This window comes from Vulpes lagopus, chromosome 11 (assembly GCF_018345385.1).
Source record: "Vulpes lagopus strain Blue_001 chromosome 11, ASM1834538v1, whole genome shotgun sequence".
In the NCBI taxonomy this organism is placed as follows: domain Eukaryota; kingdom Metazoa; phylum Chordata; class Mammalia; order Carnivora; family Canidae; genus Vulpes; species Vulpes lagopus.
In genome coordinates this window covers 96,573,061-96,595,038 of record NC_054834.1, presented here as the reverse complement: position 1 = coordinate 96,595,038, position 21,978 = coordinate 96,573,061, and the positions used below count along the sequence as shown (strand labels likewise).

The following is a 21,978-nucleotide window of genomic DNA, read 5'->3' as shown; positions in this document are numbered from 1 at the left end:
TTTCTGAACAGGGTAAAATTATAGAGACAATAAACAAATTAGTGATAGCTAGGGCTTCAGGTATAGATGGATGGACATGTGAAGCACAGGAAATTTTTTAGGGCAGTGAAACTATTCTGTATGATACTGCAAAGGTGGGTACATGACACTATGCATTTGTGAAAACCCACAGGACTTTATAGCACAAGGAGTAAAACCATATATAGAAAGTAAAAAAAAAAAATAATTAGGAAGTTAGGAATCCCAGGATAGAATGCAGACTGTGACAAAAAGAATTTGATTATCCTACAAAAGTATGAAATAACCTCACTGAAGGGAGCGGGGCAAGGGAGGTGGGGAAGGTGCTGACTTAAATAATTAAAAAAAGAGTGGATTATGTAAGACTAAAGGCAAAACACCCTGTACGTGAGCACTCTATTCTAGCTGATACAGAATGTTTCTCATGGGGTAAAGGTAGTAATCAGGCTGAAACCACAATACATGTATAGTGGAATTAGACAAATAGATGGTAGATAGTATGAGTCAGATTTCTCTGTTGGAGTGGGAAATTAAAGATAAGCAAGGAGAAAAGGCTGGACTTTTCTCCAGCTAATGGATTGGAATTAGAGAAGTGAGTGTGAATTAATAAGTAATTAGATATAGATATATACACAAATATTTATAAATATGTCTTTATGCACAGGTTAATATACCACATCTATTTCCTTACTGTCTCAGCTGAAAGAGCAATGATATCTCAGTAGCAACAAGCACACCCACCACCCAGATCTTGGTTTCTAATACCATTCTTCAATGAAAGGAATCAAGAATCTTTGGCGATGGTGATTACTACGATGAGGAAGGAAATACACAAGCATCTAGTTATGTCAGAAAGTAAGGGTCTAAAAAGCATAAAACAAAATAAAATGCCATCATGGGAGTATGTCAAAGAAACTTAGGAGCCAACCAAAAAAATCTCTTAATGGCCAAAACTGAAACAATTTGAGAAATGAAATAAATATGGTAGTAATGTATTATAACCCAAAGTATAAAACAGATATTCATGAGTCCACACTGATATAAATAAATGATTGATTGACTGACTTAATTAATTAATGTGAGAGGAGAAACAAATCTTCCATGCAAAACAATTCCAAATAATTTATGTAGGTATTCACTATGAAGGAGGTAGGGCCTAACTCCTTATACTAGAGTGTGGGCTGTGCATGGTGTCTTCCATCCAAAGAGTTCAGTGTGGAAAGGGGGGTGTAGGGAGAGTGACTTTACAGTGGAGAAAGTTGGAAAATACCACTTTAACCAGGCATCAAAGTCAATGGTAAATCAAATTGATAGTATGTATTCTTAATATGATGTGATGAAAATGGACTATACCTCTGTGGTCTGTCCCCCAAAATCTATAATCCGAGTCTAATCTTGAAAAAAAATATCAGACAATTCCTAACTGAGAGACATTCTCTAAAATGCCTGATCATTATCCCTCAAATCTGTCAAAGTCATCAACAGCAAGAAAAGTCTAAGAAATGGTAGCAGCCAAAAAAGAGCCTAAGGAGACCTGATCACTAAATGTAAAGTGACATCCGGGATGGGATCCTGGAACAGAAAGAGGACACCACATAAAAACAAAGGAGATATGTAAACAATGGACTTCAGTTAATGATAATGTAACAATATTGGTTCATCAAAAAAATGCTGAAAGATTAAAAACTATCAACCCATAATTCTCTATCCAGTGAAAATATCCTTTAGAAATTAAGGTAAAATAAAGACATCTCAGATAAGGGAAAATTTAGGAGAACTCATATCCAGCAGACTTGTCCTACAAGAATTTTGAAAGGAAGTCCTTCAGACAGAAGGGAAAAAATACCAGAGGGAATCTTAGAACATTAAAAATGAAAGAAGAAAAACAGCAAGGTAACTAAAAATCATTCCAGAAAGAAGGGGATGGTGTGAAACCTAACCTTGACAAGATATAGATAATTGAAAAAAAAAATCATTGCAGAGGAAATTCATTTCCAATACGGTTGAGACAATATTAAATAATAAAAAGTCTGTTAAAAAATCTGATAAAAAAAGTAGAACATGAAACTATGCAGTATGAACTGAATTTTGTTTCTATATGTATATTTGTTTGTATATGTTAAATACAGAAACACACAGAGCTCTAGCTGGTGGTGTCTATGGAAGAGTTTTAAAAATACCTTTATGTTTCCAAATATTCAACATAAGCATTATTACACTTATGATCAGTAAAACATAACTATTATTTAAAAAATTCACTGTCTCACTAGACTTCATTTGAGACTCTTGGCATAAACATTTCCTTTTAGGCACATAATGTAAGCTTCAATGACTCATCTGAATGTAAATTTGGCTCATAGGGTTTAAAGACTTAAAATCAAATAGATAAAAAAAAAAGAAGAATCTCTGTAATATTCTAGGACAAATGGGATTGCTTATGTCATCTACTGGTTCAGAACCCACATCTAAGTAGCTCAAAAGACTTAACAAGATCAAATCTTGTTAATTTCCACATCATACATGTTAAGAAGACATTGAAAAAGAAATTATGATTCCGACTGAATGGAATGCATGGAATTTCTAAAGCACAATGCTCGTTGCAATCAAAGCTATTGCAAAATGTGATGTCAACATTATTCTCATAAGTGCTTCTGTCCTATTTCTTCATAAACAAGGGATGAAGACTAACCCCAAATGAGATATTGATTGCATTATGTTGTTATCTGAGTACACTAGAGGAAGGGGGACTGATTTTTTAGCAGTCAGCTGAATGTTCCTCTCTGAGGAGGAACAGCTACTATTTCCTGTTCCCCCTTCTTCTGGGCACAGATCTTCTCCTCATTTTCAGACCTGAGCACACAGTGGCATCTCACGCACACTAGTTCAGAGTTGGGGTGGAGGGGCTGCTTTACCCCCACTGGATCAGCCAGTGTCTTTTCCTAGGATTTTCTAAGTGTAAGGAAGGGGAAAAACTAGGGACCAGTGGCAGCCATGCTTCCAGGCTTGGGAAGAAGTAGTAGCAAGTAGAGCCTTTGGCTTCTATTAGCAGAGAGCCAGCTCCACACCTGCTCTTCCTGTGGACTGAGGATGTGAGTCCTCAACTTCACCTCTTGTTTGCTTTTGACCTCCTGTTTGCTTTTGAGGTGGTTGGATATGGATTTTTGTCACCTGTAATTTATATAGTCTGGAGTTATACAGTAACTGCATTCTTGTGAAGAGAGAGAAGAATGTTAGGGGGTGAATAATGAAAACATTTTCTCAGAAATCCTCTGTGTTCAAGTGACATGGCTCTTACAATGCACAGAGAATTTTAGCACTTAACTCCCATCTCTCTCAGTACCGCATTCTGATAGAATTATCCATTTACCTATTTCTCTCCTAAGCTGTTTAGGCTTTTAGGCTGTTTGCTCTCTGAAGTCAAAAATTCGATTTTATTGGACTTCACTTCTCTAGAGCCAAAGCATGTGCCTGGATGGCACATAGTAGGCACTTAAAATAAATGAGTTGATTTTAACAGGATTACATAAAATAAGATCATTTTCCTCCTATTAGGGTATTATTTCAATCCTTCAGGCTTTATTAATCGGAAATTTGTGGCTAGGCTGGAAAAATTAAATTATTTAAGGAAAAGGGGGTTATTAACCCATTTAGTAGTATAAGAAACTATAAAAAGAGAATGATTAAACTAATTAAGAAAACAAATTGTTTCGAGCAGGCCATAGCCATTTAAAATCACTGATTCATATAGAAATAATTTGTGGGCTCAGTTAAAATAACATCCCTCTACCTATTCATTAAATTAGGTCCCTGAGGATGTCTATTAAGTGATGCTTTGTTAGCTTGATTCATTTATTATTTGTACTTGATATAGCCCATAAATCAAGCTTTTATTAATCTGAAAGGTGATATCTGCAGTTGTACACAGAGTTTACTTACAAACATAAATTCTCTTAAAATCTACAAAATATAACAGAGGAGGGAAGGTGAACTTAATAAAATCCCTGCTGATTTCTGTCTCATTATTTTTATTTTTTTCAGACACATTCTAATTTTATTCATGCCCCAGGCACATGCTACTCAATATAAATACCCAACATCTAATCTCATTTTCCCTCTCTGATGTTTATTATCATTAACTATTGACTAGACAGAGGGACAGTACAAACACCTAACTATGTTCCTGGATGCTCTCTAATACAGTGACTTTCAAACTAGGTCTCCAAGCTCCTTTTATCTACAGCTTTCTCTTTTGGAGTTGTTGGGCGATTGCATATTTCCACATGGTCAGGCCCCAAACCCTGAAGTCATCTTTAACTCCTCCTCCCTCACCTCACATTTTAATCCATCACTCTTATCGTCAAAATCCATCCAGAACAGAGCACTTCCCACACCCCTCCTGACACTGTATCATCATCTCTCAACATGTGGTACCACACTAGCTGCCTAGGAGTCAAAGAATTCAGTGATTTTGCTATGTAAAACTTCTTCCTTTTCATTTGCTGATTTATGTGAATGAGCTTTCCCAGCGCTTACATATATAATAGCCAAGGAGATCAGAATTGACGTCAAACCCATTGCAGATAATGAATTCACTTTTAAAAAGCATGAAAGTCTTTCAATAAAGTATTTCCAATAATCATTTACTTCAATATTTAAAAATTGTTTATAAAAAAACTATAAAATATTTAGTTTGGACAGTTGTATAGCACCACGGTCATAACTGAAGCCAGAAGAAAAAAATTTTAAAAGACAGTTATAAGAAATTTTAAAACACTAAAATTTAAATTCATATATTTCTTTTTGATACATGAAAGTATGAAAGGGTAATCAATAAGAGACTTTCAATCATAAAAATACATTACAACATGGACGTGCCATTTAACCCTACGTAGCTTACAATGGGACAGTTAACATGAAGAAAAATGATCTTCTTATTTTAAGACCCTGTTAAATGAGAGCCTTTGTTACTGTGGTTGAATCTGTATATTAACTAACATATTGAGACAATTAAAAGGTAACCTGTTTTGGAAAAAAAATACATTACAATAGGATAAAATTCTGTGGGGGAAATAGAATGGGAATGTGATTTAAAGGAGGAAAAGAAATAATACAGTATCGCTAACAGTTTAAAGAAGAGCGTGTTCACAGTTTTTAAAAATGGTGAGTAGCAAATTGTCTCCCACAAAGCCTAATTCTGGTCTAATACACAGTAAGCATTCTATCAAAACTTGTTGACTAATAGAATCACTTCTTGGGGAGATCTGTTTGACTTACGGACAGGATTGGAACTCAGTATCTTTCTATGGACTTGCAGACCAGAAATCTCTTCTTTCAAGCAACTCAAGTATCAACAGCATATTAAATTAGAAGACATAAGTGGATGAATAAATGAATTGGATATCCCAACTAATTTGGAGGTTTCCAAATGCTAGTCATTTTGCAAATGGAAATAACATTTACTATTAATATTTCCACTTCCACTTTCTACCAAAGATTTCAGGCCGAGCAACTGAAACTTCAGCTTTCAAGTTAGACATGCAGAAACACTGGGATGGCCACCAGAGGGAGCCCAAGTGTTTTTCTGAATAAAGCAGCACAGAAAGAAAACACAAAACACAAAGTTGGGGGGTGGGGGGAGGGTAGGGGCGGCAAGAAGGCCCACCATTACCTGGATCTGTCGTTTAAAAGAATTTCTTGTTGAATGACAGAGCTATTTTTGCATTTATGTTACAAATTCCTTTACCAGGCCGTTGTACACTGCAATGCTTTGACACTTTTAGGAGGAGAATTGGTGAAATATTTAAAAGTCTCACATACCCTAAAACTAGAAGGTCCAGGGGAGGCAGTCGTGAAAACATCCATGATGCTCCGCTGTACCCCTAAACAGGCCAGGCCTCTTCTCCAGCTTATCTTCATGTTCCTGTTCTTACTCTATCCTGGTCCATCTTTGCAGTCAACTCTGGGTGTGGTTTCCTCACTTTGTTTGGAACCAGGCTATCAAATTACAGCACTGAGTGAGCACTTGGTGTGACATGAGAATTTTTCATTCTCCTGGGCTGAGCCAAATTATAGGAACATTAAGATGAATGACTTTCCATTTGGCATCCTGAAGCCTTCCTAGAATTGAGGACTAGACCAAGTCCTGCCAGGAGTCAGGAGGCCCTCTATAATGCTTCCCCGGAACCAAGTTCCACTTAAACCAGAGCGGACTGGGGGCGCCAGAGTGGCTCAGTCGGTTGGGCATCCCACTCATGATTTTGGCTTGGGTAATGATCTCAGAATCATAAGACTGAGCCCCGCTTGGAGCTCTGTGCTCAGAGTGGAGTTTGCATAAGATTCTCTTTCTCCCTCTCCCTCTGTCCCTCCTCTCTTGCACTCTCTAAATAAATAAGTAAATACAATCTTAAAAAAAAAAAAAAAAAAAAAAAACAAATCAGAACACACTGGCCAACCTTAGGGATCCCCCATCCAGGCTGGAGAGATGTCCTGGAGCTGAGACTACAGACAAGGATGTGATCTTGTTTATTTATTTTATTATTTTTTTTAATTTTTATTTATTTATGATAGTCACAGAATGAGAGAGAGAGGCAGAGACACAGGCGGAGGGAGAAGCAGGCTCCATGCACCGGGAGCCCGATGTGGGATTCGATCCCGGGTCTCCAGGATCGCGCCCTGGGCCAAAGGCAGGCACCAAACCGCTGCGCCACCCAGGGATCCCTGTGATCTTGTTTAGAATCAAACTCCAAGACAATCTGTTTTAGGCTTGAGCACTATGGAGTTTTAGAATTTTCCCTGTGCCTTATCTTATTTGATCTCCCAACAATCCTTTTACTGTAGTAGGTCAGAGATCACCATGTTCCTGATGAGGAAACCAGGTCACGGAGGTAGGTGATGTACGTGTGTAGTGCCTCGGCTACCAAGTGTCAGGTACAGAAACTGATGCGTGTCTGGGGACACAGACTATAACAATGACTAAGTACTAATTCAGTCATACAAATGTCTTCTGAGATAGAAAATTATCACCTTCCTTTTCCCTCACGTTACAACTGAGTGAAAAGCATCACAGACATTAACTTAGTGACTTAGCAATTGTTTTACTCAATAGTTTCATGGTATCTAACTTATTTTTTTTCATGTCCAGATGATGTATGCAAATAAATCAGCACACACAAATTAAATTCCACAAGGTTAGGTCCTCTGCTGAATGCTGCTACATTTAACATGCTTAGGAATGCCTTGAATATGGACTCAAAAGCATTCTTAATAAATTTGACAATGATATCCAACTGGGTGGTGATGGCTGGCCCTTAGGAGAAGTGCGATAAAATGTAAAATGACCTTGACAAATGAAAAAGGTCAAAGGACAAAATTCAACAGAAAGCCTTGCAGAGTGATTCATTCAAGAGAAGGGTGTGTGTGTGTGTGTGTGTGTGTGTGTGTGTGTACGAGGAGGGGAAACAAAGGAGAACCACAGAAATGCCAGAGCACTCCCTGGGCAATTACAACAGAAAAGGAGCTGGAGATCAGAGTGAACAAGAGGCTCTAAGGACATTAGCGATCTAGATCTGTCATTTTTAAAAAAGAAGGCACAATATTGGGAGGTACAAATAGAGGGGAATTCAAACTAATTCCTCATATACATTTTTATGTAGAATGCAATGAAAAGATTTTACTTTAGATCTGATGAAATTAGCCTTGAAAGAGAAAATTCTGGTACTCTCTGTTCCTTGATTTATGCAATGTTCTTGGCCTGGAATGTTCTTTCCCTTCTGTCTGGGTAACATCTCCTCTCCATCTGGAGCGCACACAAAGCATTTCTTCTTCTGGGGGGCCTGCTCTGAGCCCCTGCCCCTCTCTCCAAGAACTACACAGACCTCTCCCCACCATGCGTCTCTTGAGAGTACATACCAGGTGCCTAAGCACTTGAAATAAATCATTTCATTAATCCTTCTGGAAGCTTCCTGGGGTAAGACACTACTATTACTTCTGCTCTGTAGATGGAAATGGAGGAGTAACGTTAACTAACTTGTCTACCTCCACATGGTTAGTAAGTGACAGAGTTGGGCTGGAGCTCAAATGTGAAGAACTCCTAAGCTCACCTCATCATGCCACATTCTCTCAACCACATACGCCCGTGACTCAACCTAAGCACTTGTGTTCACATGTCTGCCTCTGTCCATTGGCTCTAACTCTCTGAAGGAAGGCACCATGCTTTATTTATTTTCATGGTCCCACATAGGGCTTTGGATGGATCACTACATGTTTATTAAAGATTTTCAACCAAACAGATGGCATATTCTGTGGGTATTTCTGAGTCATCCTTTGTAGGATATAAATATATATATAAATAAAACTAAGTTCAAGTGAAGAGAATTTAAACATTTCTAAAAGCTGGCCATAAGAATTCTGAACAATGCCAGATCATATTAGTAAAGGTGGCTTTATAATTTCATTTTCTGGAAATTTTAAAGAATGAAAATAGTTAAATATATATGTATACACACATATCTGTATGTGTTTATATATATATATATATATATATATATATCCATCCATCACAATCATCTATCTTCAAGGTAATTTTACCTAAAGGTAAAGAGAATGACTACAGAATATTATACTATCTATGGACTCAGAGGAGGCTGACACAGAATTGTTGTTAGAAAAGAATCCAAATCCTAAATGACATGTAATCACTATATTAATTTATCCAAACTGAGAACACTACAGATTTCTCTCCTAAACATTAGACATATTTTGCAAATAATTGGGTTCCAATTTCTCAAAACAAGAACAATAAAAATTCAGATACATCAAATTTAAACGATACTATCTAATTTATTCTCACCATCAATTGAGATAACGTGCTAGCAGCCCAAAGTTACCGGTGATGAACATAATTGCCTACAGCACAGTATAAAATATTTCTGGAGACAGCCATACAGTCTCTCATGACTTTGAAATCAGCGCTATAGTACATTATCATTAATGTGACATCGTGTTCCTCACCCCTGCTGCTGGTGGAACTAATTCTCAGCAGCAGGGCCGGTATACAGCAGCTCACCTCAAGGCCGTGTCATTTTTTTCAAGTGAGAGCAGGGGAGAAGCTGCTGGCTAGAGAGACTAGGGAAATTTCATTTCTTCTATTACCACTATTTTTTAACAATTAAACACTCTCATGTTCTCTGTGATAGCTTGCCCAAGTCAAATTCTGGTTACACAAAGGCCTGAGAGGATGTACATTTGCCAAGCTGGGTAAAGTGTGGTAAAGCTCAGTGGCCACCCTAGAAACCCATTGGGATCACAACAACATTAGAAAGTTCTACTCCATTAAAAAATATAAAAACTGTAGAGAAACCAAGAGAGCACTGAAATAATCACTAAGGGTGAATCACAATTTTATAAAAATAATTCTAAAATATATTAATGAACCCCCCCCCAATATACTCCAATATGTGCCATTTCACCCAGCAAACCCATGGAAAGCAGGTCTTATGAATATTGCCGAGAGTATTCAGAGGAAACCAACACACGGCTTAAGTGACAACAGAGGGATCAGGTTTTTAGACTGTTACCCACATTTACTATTCAACATTTAGATTAAGGGCAACTATACATCATCCTAAAAATTCAATCAATATATCACTGCAGGAGAGAGACAGAGAGAGAGGGAGAGAGAGAAAAGGAGGGAGAAAGAGGGAAGGAGAGAGAGGGAGGGAGAGAGAGGGCACCATCAGCTTTTATAAAAGAGCAGAGGAACAGATGGAATAAAAATTCATCAAGGGCGTTCTTCCCCATAAAATACATAACTCACAAACACAACAACAAACATTTCTTCAGAGACTGAGACCTGATGTTGTTCTTGGCACCTTCGACATTAAGTCACTGGTGTTTTTTAGGAGGTGGGGCATGGTAAGTGTTGGCTCACTGAGCTCCCTGTTCCCATAGGCCAGTTAAAGAAATGAGTGTTTACACTCTACACAACAGCAGGGATGGAGCCAGCAACACTGCCAAATATAATCTTCACCTGGGCGATAAGCAGTTTGTCCTTTAAAATCAAAATGAGCAGGCTTAGGATTTTCTGTCCTTCGCATTTGGTTCATTTGCCCTCCTCCGTAGAGCTTTGCGCCTTGGGCTGGTTACATAGGTGTTGTTGCTTGGCGGTGACAGCAGTGACGGTGTTAGCTAACCCTTCTCACCCTAGAACAGACGAGATCGGCTGCCAGGCATAAACCTGTGAACTTGGGCCAAGATGTCTTGATAAGCTCTGGACGTGTATCAGTCATGTTTTAAAGCAGGACTGTAAAAACCGTTTCACAGAAACTGTTGGTTTGAATTCAGTAGGTGTTCTAAAACTGGAGTTAAAAGGTTTTACAGGGTTTTTATGGGTTTATCCAAGTTTTTTATATTTTAAGTTTGTTTGAGGACACACAATTTCCTTTTTCTTCTTCTGGCCCAGAATCATAGCCAATGTATGATGGGAAAAATAAGATGTTGTTATTTAATAGGTGGAATATATTTTGTTTTCTTTTTCTTTTCTATTATTTATTTATTTATTTATGAGAGACACACAGAGAGAGGCAGAGACACAGGCAGAGGGAGAAGCAGGCTCCCTGCAAGGAACCTGATGCGGGACTAGATAGATCCCAGGACCCCGGGATCATGACCTGAGCCAAAGGCACTCAACCACTGAGCCACCCAGATGCCCCTAATTTGTTTTCTTTAACCTCAAAAAAGAGCAGTAATAAATTTTATTATATTCCCTAAAAATGTCTAACATTCCTAACCTTTTGACTCTAACAGTTTTTTTCTTCCTCTGATCCTATTCTCCTTAATGAGGATTTTCAAGCTGTATAAATTATTTCCTCCCCATTTGCCATTTAAAATTTGTCTTTATAATAATTTCTAAAATTTATTCTTTATATATATCATTTATGGCTTTTAAAAGTTTGACAAACTGTTGATTTAAGTCATCTTCTTAAAATAAGACCTACCAAATAGTTTTATAAGATTCCCAAGCTTGCTCACTACTAATTGGTAGCATCCAGTTCTTCTTAGTACTTAGAAAACCTTTGAGCTCTGAATTGATTTCAAGTTTTCATTTAAATTCTAGTTAGCTAATATATAGGGTAATATTAGCTTCAGGTGTACAATATAGTGATTCAACACTTCCATATAACACACAGTGCTCATAATAACAAGTGTACTCCTTAATCCCCATCATCTGTTTCATCCATCCCTCCCTTCCCACCTCCCCTCTGGTCACCATCAGTTTTTATGTATAAGTTAAAAGTCTGTTTCTTGGTTTGTCTCTCTCTTCCACCCATTTATTTGTTTTGTTTCTTAAATTCTACATATGAATGAAGTCATATGGTGTTTGTTTTTCTCTGTTATTTCACTTAACATAATACCTTCTAGCTCCAACCATGTTGCAAATGGCAAGATTTCATTCTTTTTTATGGCTGAGTAATACTCCAGCAGGTGTATGTGTACACACACACCACATCTTCTTGATGTACTCATCAGTCAGTGGACACTTGGGCTGTTTCCATAACTGATTGAATTATTGGATTGATTTGTGTTTCAGATTAGGAAGGTACTCTTCCATAATTAGTAGGAATTTCGCTAATCACACTGTCAATACTATAACTGCCCTAAAAAATGGGGACTTCATATGATCCTTTTGGAAACTAGATATTTATAAATAAGGAAATGGGGTTATTTTGTAATATTCTTCATGAGCCTATTTTCTGGCTCCATCTACATTGAGGAGGCAAAGGATAAACTTCTAAAACTACGTAATTCCATAGCAATTGTCTGTCAAAGGATGGAACATAAGGAACAGAATCTACATAAGTAGCAGAAAATGATAGACAAGCTCATTCCTCCAAAAGGCATCTGTAACTTTCAACTCTAAAGTTTTCTTGCAATTGTGATTTTTAGCTTCTGTGTTAAACACGGTCATTCAATAGGGCACATACAGAAGACAGAAAATATATAACTTGAACAGATCAAAGAGAATGATTTATTTGTACAACCAACAGTCCCAAACAATCATAACCCTATCCAAAGAGTCTACTTGCTTTATTGGCTCAATGGCCATTTCTCTAATATCTTATCAACTATTTTATAGGTTCCAGTATCCTGTGTCATCTCAAGTTAAATGATGTCTCTATCAATTACAGTAAGTAGTAAACAAAATAATCTAGCGAGTTATTTGCCAGCCCATTTATTTCTATGAAAGTGCAATTTATGAAAAGAAAGTTCTTTTTATGCAAGGTGAGGCTGCATCTGGAAATAAAGTAAAGCTGGCAAGGCAGCTAAAAACACCACTTACTGGCGCCTGCATATTTGGTTAAAAGTTAAACATGGTGATTAACAAAATCAAGAGTAGGAGCTGGATAGGAGAATATACTCTCTCCACAAAGAAGCTGTTTGGACACTGAAACAATGGTCTAAGTGCTTTTATTTCAGTCCACAGGCATATTATTGCTATTTAGAAACATAAAGGGAATATAAGATTGCCCAGCGTGTAGTTAAAGAAGGTAAAGGATAAAAGAAATCATCATAACAGAACTTGTCTCTTATAAAGGAGAAATTCCAATTAACACCACTTTAAGGCTCTTAGGCTTCTTTTTATCTTTCTAGAGATTCAACTCTATTCACGAATGTCTTTCATCTCATTTGCTTTACTTTGACTGATGGCATTGGAGAGCTTTCTTGATAGCACATGGTGACATTATATCCACTCTATTTGCTGATAGAGAAAAAGGGTGTTTTTTCTGTTTGCTAGAGAATTTGATATAGAACGAATGACCCAAACAAATACAAATGAACATACCCTATGACTAATATCAGGGAGACAGCCTGGCCCACCCCCTAAATTTTCAGGGCAATATGTGGGTAACAACTCAATGTATCTAACTTTCTGGAAACTTCAAATTCCTACTTTGTCACAAAGTGAGTTACAGGATGACAGCTGGTAAGCCTCTGCTTAGAACGTTGTGTCTGTTGTCCCACTGCAGGGAGGTCCAACCTAAAGGTCATGAGGGACCTAGGAGAGACAGAGCTTCCTTTTGAAGCTTAGAACATTTTAGACCTCCTATGGTTTGGCCATTCTGTGTGTGCCCTCCACATCACTGATGGTTCCTTGATGAGGAAGCACCAGGCTCTTTTATCCTCTTTACTTGGCTAGTGATCTGTGTCTTATTTGTTTTGGAGTGCTTTGGGACATCTGTATCCAAAATCGTGTGGCAGGATGAATCTGTTCCTGTAGACTCTAAAGCTTTGGCTTTCCATGAATCTGATTATCAAGAGCTATGCTCAACATACAAAGGTATTTTTTAATAACAAAAGATCAGTGGAAAGGTTCATTGAAGAAAAATATTTTGAGGAGAACCATAAATGGCAAAAGGATAGTTACTTCATAAAAGGATAGGGCATTTTTCAAAGGAGAAAAGATCTCAAGGAAATTATACAAGTCTCAACAAATTAATAATTACAGTAATAATCTTAACATTTACTTTATTGGACTAGTCTCTATGCTTTCCACAGATTATCCCATTCAATATTCATAATGGCCTCTTAAAGTGGTCATGTCTAATAGCCACATTTAAAGATAAGGCAAGGATATTTTGAGAAGTCAAGTAGCTTGTGAAGGCCCACAGCCAGGAACTGAAATCCTCTACCAAACCAAGCCAAGTGAAATTTTGGTGTGACATTCAAAGTGACATCGCTGTGTCTGGAACACAAATCTGTAGTGGTAACAACAGAAGGCCAGAATTCCAAATCGGCCCTTGAAACCAACATTATGAAAAGAAGACCTAACAAAAGCTAGTTAGATCTCTGAAAAGGGATACAGAAATAATCTGAATTGGATGAAGATGACATCTCTGTCCACAGACACAGAATCAAAAGCGGGGAAAGGAAAGGAGAATGCTCTGTAATGACTCTGTAACATTGCCACTTGGGTACAGCAATCGGGGAACATAATGGAAGGTAACACAATTGAGAGCCACCAAGCAACACTTCAAATTAATCACTATATATTTCCATCATTAACCCTTCCATGTTGTTGAATAAATTTAGATGCTAGTTAATACATGATTAATATTATTATTATTATTTGCATGCAAAGCCAATGTCACAACACCACTACCATCCTTGGAATGTGCACTTGGTACTGGTTCTTGGTCAAAAGTTTGTCCTAAACCTACTTAGTCGCTTATCTTGCTGCCCTAAACAAGTAGAGCAATTACTTATTTTCAGATTCCAAAGAGAAATATTGACTTTAATACAGCTTGGATACAACTATAAAATCTACCGACCCTGTATTTCATATTTTATATTCCTACTAAGGAAAAACGACTAATTTTCTGTGTGTTGTTAAAGTAATTATTTGTTCACTTGTCTGTATACATCATGGGAAAAAGAAAAACCCTTAGCAATCATACTGTTTGCCCCTAGAATAACCTTTCTTCAGACTGGTTAACATCAAGGACATGTGATGACTATGTCAGAGCAATCAACCTTCTCCCCCCTCATATTTCAAAGTGACTCACCAAAGATGCCAGAATAAGATTAGAAAAATATTTATTGCTCTGTTGAATGTGGATGAAGAGCTCTCCTGGCTGGTAGGGTTACTATGATTATTTTTTACCTTATGACAGTTTTTAGAAGCTAGGCAGAGAGAGTGCTACTCACGTTCTCCTTGTCAGGAATCCCTAGAAGAAGAAAAACAGAGAGAGAGAGAGAGAGAGAGAGAGAGCGAGCATGAATTCTAAGATGAATCTGTAAAATGGAACTGAAATCCTTTGCTGAATCAAATAAAGTAAAATGTTGGTGTTTCCATCAAAACTTACATAATGCTGCTTAGAAAAATAGCAGCACCCACCAAAATCTGTAATATAAATAAATCTATGAATCAGGATCAGGGCTGTGTGCCAGACAACAAATCTCATGCTTATTTTGCTTTTCTACCATATGCTTTGCTTTGCCAGAGGTAAAAATCCATCTCTGATTCATTTATACCATAAAAACAACTAATTCCTCTATGCTGGGTATAGAACACTCAGAATTTGGGATAGACATGCCAACTTTTAAGTTGTGCATACTGTATTTTTTACATTTCAAATCACCTCATAATGCTCCAGGGATTTGAATCTAGCTTCAAGTCCCCCATAAAAACCACCAGAACACAACTTCCATTTGGGGCAAAGCTGCCTCCTGAGTCAGGTCTGAGTATGGTAGTATCTGTTTCTAGGGGGCGTCCCAGTTTTCTCAGTGAAAAAGTAATCATTCATCCATTAATGCATTTATTCATTCATTTACAAACATTTTGTGAGCTACAGGCAGCCCTGGTCCCTTGCACTTCCTTTGGAGCTGTTAACTCTGTCTGATATGACAATGGTGGCCAGACTAGAAGGTCCACAGCCCCAGCAGAGCTTAATGTCTCAAGTACAGTGTGCCCAAATGGCCTTAGATTGAGAGACGGAACCACAGGTAGTTTGTATGTGTGGTTTCCCCATGGGGCAGTTTGAGCTAGTTTGCAGTGTAAAAATACAGTACATCCAAATTCCAAGGGAACAGAACATTCTGTGTTTAATAACAGAGTACGAAGGATTTATACTATCGGCTTTAAAAAAACTGAGTGCCCATTTTAATAGGCAGTAGTATAGTACATAGAAAGGGTAGGAATGGAAGAAACTATCTGAAAACATTCTCTAATTAAACGTTGACCCTCAAACTGAGATAGTACTAGGACATAAAAAGCCTAGGCAGGAAGCAGGGGAACAAGACATGTTTGCCATTATTTCCCAAATCTATCAGAAGGGGAAAGGTGGCCTAATATCAGCACTCTGAAACTTTGAATCCCAGCCATCCATTCACTATTCCATTCATTTGTTCAACAACCATTTGAAAAGAATGGAGTTGATTGTGTTAAGAGATATGGGGGTGGGGTGGGGGGTGTAACAGAAGCTTCCTTTCTAGGAGTTTCAATAAGATAAATACATAGCAGCACAAATCACCATATCTGAGTGGCTGGAGATTAGGGTCTCTGTAGAGAAATAACACTAAAAAGATGATTTGGAGCCATGCAGGAACTTGAAAGTTGGACTAAGGCATTAGTAATCTTGGAATTTCATCTTCCATGGCAGGCAATGGACAATCATTAAAATGTTTTGAGCAATAGAGGATAAGGAGGGTCTGTTCAGGAGAAAAGGAGGGTCTGTTCAAATGAAAAGAGACTTAAAACATAAAAATCAGATGCATGAGCATGGTCCTTGAAGTCCAATTTGAGCAAAGAGCTATAAAGACATTCAGTTTGGAAAATCTGAGTATGGACTCAGTAGTTGATGTGATTAAGGAAAATCACACCAGTTATTAGGTGTGATAATGACGTTGTAGCTATGCATGGAAAAAAGTCTTTATTTCAAAACTATCTGCTGAAGTCTTTGGGGTGAAATGTCTGTATGTGAATAGAAGAAGGAAATAAGGCAAATATTTAAAGTATTAAGATGCATATTATTATTAATAAATCCTATTTAAGCATTAGAATATTAACGGTAATTAAAAGGATGAAGACATGGATGTTAACCATATCATTCTGTATGTTTGAATTTTTTCACAATAAAAAGTAAATTTAAAAAATTCTATATAAGTCAGATGTAGGGCAGACCAAGGGAGAGATACTGAAGGTTAACAGCCAGTTGAGTCATTCTTGCCCTCAGGTCAAGAGCAACGAGGCCCTTGGTGGCTGCAGAGGGAACAGAAAGGAAAAAAAACATGAACCTTGCAAAGGAAGGAGCAAAGGACCAGATGGGTGATTAAGTTCAGTGCATGAAGGCGACAGAAGTGAGGGCTCTAGAGTGGTTGAGGTTCAGAGCCTGGTACAGGAGAAAAACAGGGCAGGGAGGAATGCAGATGTGGGAGGAGGGATGGGTTTTGTGGGAATCAGGATGTATTCTGTCACTGACACTTTGAGTTTAAGAGACCAGCAAAACATCCAGGTGGAAAGAGAACCAGCAGTCCTTTGGAAAGTTAGGCCACCGTGGGAAGAATCGGAGGTATTGGTTCAGGAAGTTCGTATCCATTGTAAGAAAGGATGGTCACGGGGACAGTATAAAGAACAGAAGAGGAAACCTGCCAAGACTGGACTCTTGGGTACAACCTAAACTTCTGGCTGAGAGGAAGAGGTACCTGTGGAAGAGACCAAATGACCAAGTAGCCAGAGAGATACCAGACAGCCAGGATCATGCAGTGGAGCCTAGGAACTAAGGGAGAAGGGAGTCTGAACATGGAAAGTCTTACTCAAAGGCAGAGCGATGGTGAACAGTAATGATGGAGGCTGGTGTTGGTTGGTCACTGGAGACTTTAGATGGTTTGAGTCAAGAGGTATGGGGCAGAAGTCAGACTTAGAGGGCTTAAGAGTGACCGGTGGGGAGGAAATAATAGCTAATGTCACTGGGAAGCTCACTCTATGCCTGGGGCCTCTAAGCACTTGACATGTTTTGCTTCATTTAATCCTCACAATGGTCTTGTGAGGAAACCAAGGCACAGAGAGAGATGAAGTGTGTTGTCTGAGGTCACACAGAGAGGAGACAGCACAGCTGGGATTTCAACTAAAGGACTCCTCGTGAGCTGGTCATCCCTTCATCAGCCAGGAAAGAAAAAATCAAGAACACGGGAAGGAATAACAGGAAAGAAAGACCTATCTTTGAACCACCACCACCACCCCAGCCCCGCCCCTGCCAGACCCCCACCCCAAGGACAGAATAAAAACAGAGAGAGAGAGAGAGAGAGAGAGAGAGATCAAGCAGAGGCTATGAGGTGGAGGGCAGGGAATGTGATCTTGGTCAAGCAAGGAGGACGATCGCTGTAGAGTGACAAGTCTGGCAGTAAGTGGGAACTGCAGAAGCTAGAGAGAGGATTTGAAGGGTGAGTCTTGCTCAGAAGACCCTGGCGTGAAGGCACCACGTGGTTCATCATGCTGTTTAGTTGCTGAAGTGCGACAGCTCCAAAGTGACCCAGCACTGGGCACCTTGCCACCCATACACGTTCAAGAGCCAAATAAGAGGACTCACTCAGCACAAGCCACTCCCAGGGCCAGTAATGAGCATGAAAAAGATGCTCTTGATACTGGTGAACAGACAGATTCAGGAGGCAGGATTTCTTTGAATCTCGTGGGTACCCATGAGAAAAGAGTATCGCAGAGAAAGACGTCCCGTCTTTTATGAAAAGCCAGAGACTGGTTGCATAAGAGGCCTGGAATTTGAAGGAGCCATGATTTACAAAGAATAAATAATGACTCACACTGCTTCTCTCCTACACCAATAGCATCAAAATAGCAAGAGGTGGGGCTCTCAGGTGTCTAGATGTGACTGAGACAAATACAATTCAGAAATCCTATTTTTAAAAGAGCATAGAAATACTAGGTTTCACCATAAAATGGAGAGATTTTGAGAGAGCACTTTAAGTATGAAGTTCCAACTAGTACCAGAGCATACCTCCATCAGCTAAGACCACAAAATAATACTATATTAACAACTTTTAAAAATAACTCAAGTGTGGGCTGGCAGGTCTGTTTATCCACAAAAGAGTCTGGAGACTTACTCTGTCAAGCTGGTGTAGGACATATTTTTTTGTCATATGAAAACACATACCGCACGACAAATTTTTAGATACAAAATGTTCACATTTTCCACTTACTGTCATTGTTAGAGCCCGTTTCCATAACACCATAAGGAGGAGCCAGAAGTCCTGCCATGTACTGTCGATATTTCTGAAAGACAAGATTGTAAACTCAATGCACAGATATTTACTCACTCGGAGCATTCATTTATTTACACACTAAAAAGCAGAAATGTTGGGTGTCAGTAGGCATCTGACTCTAGTATTTACAAAGCCATGAAATGTGCTGTCTGGGATCTGTGCTCTAAATAAAGACGCTGTGCTGTAAGAGGTCTTCCTGGATAAGGCTGAAAGCACCCCCCCCACCCCCGTCCCTGCCCAGGGAGGGGCTAATACCCCAGCCAGTTCTTTTAAGTACCTGTGACTGACTAACCCAATTGCGTGGGTCTTTACCCTCCCCCTCCCCCTCTTGCCCTGCTTTTCACTCCGGCAAACACATGCTCAGGTTTTTGTTGGAGGCAGAGACACTTGGATTTTATAGATGCAGATACAAATAATTGTGCTCCCTTCTTAATAGGTGAATGGCACCGAATCAGCTTTCTTTCAGAGTAAAAAGAAATGCATCTCTGGAAAACGTCTGTTTTGAAAGAAGCTGATTCGCTTCCATTTACCTACTTCCTTTTACACTGTACACCTGCCCGTTACGTGACCCCTAAAGAACTTTTGGTATGTTGTCAAATAGAATGGTTTGACTTCATTTAGAACGATCTGGATTCCTCTGAATTGTATTCCCCTGATCCTTGGTCCAGGCACGCCTTAAAACCTGGGGCTCAGAGATATCCATTAGCCCCCAAAGTCTGTGCTGTTTTGAAGGGATAAAGTTTGGTGAGCAAAAAGCCACCAGAGAGCATCCACCAAGAAAAGGGTGATGTTTACGAAGAAGGCAAAATGGATATTAGACATTGTGTCTTCTCAGGTAATAAATACAGCCTCCTCCCCTCTTAGAATGAAAACCAGGCAATTTTATTTATTGCATGGTGTCATGTATATTTATGGTTTATAATTATGATGACACATAAATGTTAAACAGCGTCAAAAGAATCAACACTCTGTAATGTGCTTGTGGGTTACACAGACGTCAGCAGAAAAGCCTTCATCTGTAGCAATGGGCAGCTGGTGATATGCAGTGTTTGAGCAAACATCTGGCCCATTTGGTAGATTTGAATGGTGTTTGTAATATAACATTGACAATTTCTCAAAAGAACCTTCTTCTAGTCAAGATGTGACTAGCTTTTTTTTTTAAATCCCTTTTTCGCCTCATTCTGAGGCAACTATACTAACACCTGCATGCAAACATTAAAAATCACGATTTTCTTTGCCTTTGAGTTAACTAATCACTCAAACATACCCACAGGACTAATCTATCACCCTGAATTCCTGACATTTTCTTTGACAGCTTCCCAGTTCTGATTCTCTTCTTTCTTATGCCACCATCTAGTCTTCTTCCTCACGAGAGAGCATTGATTAAGCCCGTTTCTGGGCACAATATTATGCTGGACTCTGAACAAAACAGGCTCATAGAGAGCAGATGGGGACTGGGATGTGCTCTAAAAAGGTTTTGTGATCCCGTACAGCCTTTTGAGTTATTCTTCTTACTGTTAGCAATTCCTTACCAGGCTCTTTAAAAGAAATAATTCTATGTTAAATTAAAGGAGCAATTTTGCTTTGCTTGGAAATGTTTTGGATGTGGCGGATGTTCTTTGTCTCAGGTACCTCAATGTCAGTTCCCATGAGCTCCATGGAAGGACCTCCCTGACCCCTCAATGAATGGGCCTTCGCCTTCCTTTAGCTGCACAGCACTTGGTCTGTTGTTCATTCATAGAGCACAGGAACAGGGCTGCTGCTCCAGGAACAGAAAATAGGGCAGCCCTTGAGCAATCAGAAGGTGGACCAGATTTAGGATGTGTATGTACTGAACACCTACTGTGTGTAGGCAATGTCCTAAGCACAGGGCTCATTGCAGAGAACAAGCAGACAGGCCCTTTGCTCTTGTGAAGTGTCTATCTCTGCAACATACCTGTTGAATTTTAGAATTTTTATGGAGAATTTCAAACTTGTATGAAAATAGAATAACACATACCTAATGTCTACCTCAATAATTATTAACTTATGACCAATGTTGTTTCCTCTACACTCCTATCCACCTGCTACCTCTGGAATTATTTTGAAACAAATACCATATATCATGCTTTTTGATTCATAAATATTTCAGTAGCTATCTCTGAAAGGCAAGAGCTCATTTTTTTCCCCCAAAAAAACTACAAACTACAATACCACTATCACAACTAAGAAATGTAACATTTCCATAATATCCATTTGATGTTCAAATTTCTGTTTCACAAATGTCATTGTGAATTTAATTCATAAAGTACTTTATTTAATAAGACACTGGTTTCAGTAGAATAACTTCTGGTATACAGGGAATGCAAAAACAGGGCTGAAATTTCTATTTATTTATTTATTTATTTATTTATTTATTTATAGATTTTATTTATTTATTCATGAGAGACACAGAGAGAGAGAGAGAGAGGCAGAGACACAGGCAGAGGGAGAAGCAGGCTCCTCACAGGGAACCCAATGTGGGACTCGATCCCGGGACTCAGGGATCACCCCCTGAGCAATGGCAGATGCTCAACCACTGAGCCACCCAGGTGACCCCGGGATGAAATTTTAATATGTATCCTAGGGGTGCCTGGGTGGCTCGTTCAATGAAGCATCAGACTCTATTTCAGCTTAGGTCATGATCTTGGGGTCGAGGGATCCAGCCCCATGTTGGGCTCCATGCACAGCAGGGAGTCTGCTTGAGATTCTCTCTCTCTCCCTCTCCCTTTGCCCCTCACCCACCATGAGTGTACATGCACACACACTCTCTCTCAAATAAATAAAAAAATCTTAAAAAAATTTTAGTGTCTATAAATAAAAAGTCAACCTTTCAAAATTGATGGGGCATTTTTTAGAAAACATTCACTACAGCAGGAAAATTGATTTCTTATGTACCATCGTGTGGTACACCCTATATCAATTAGGATAAAAACAGCTAACTAAAATAAAATCTAAATCAGAAAATAGATCAGAAAATTGGGATTCCTAAATAAATTGCCTACTGCTTGATCTTTGGGCAGCACGTCATCTTCCAAGCACCCGTTAAAAAGCAGTCTGTAAAAGAATATATCATATGAAAAGACGTAGAGCCTCATTTATAACAGAAAGGTACTTAAAACTGTAGTGCGATGTCATTTTTCACTTGTCAGATTTGATAAAGTTTCAAAA

General features: G+C 38.7%; 1 protein-coding gene across 15 annotated transcripts in view; it reads right to left on the bottom strand.

Moving 5' to 3' along the window:
• The window catches only part of RAPGEF4 (Rap guanine nucleotide exchange factor 4), a 284,560-nt gene that overhangs the window by 104,949 nt on the left and 157,633 nt on the right, over positions 1-21,978 (bottom strand). For 10 of the 15 annotated variants that reach the window (XM_041721890.1, XM_041721892.1, XM_041721905.1 and 7 more), the window contains 2 exons: positions 18,727-18,799; positions 14,722-14,741 (listed from right to left, as the gene is read on the bottom strand). In XM_041721890.1, coding sequence (XP_041577824.1) covers positions 14,722-14,741; positions 18,727-18,799 — 93 coding nt within the window. Of the gene's footprint in view, positions 1-5,835; positions 5,993-14,721; positions 14,742-18,726; positions 18,800-21,978 lie in introns of those variants that run through there. The other 5 variants (XM_041721893.1, XM_041721899.1, XM_041721896.1 and 2 more) reach the window with 2 other exon arrangements.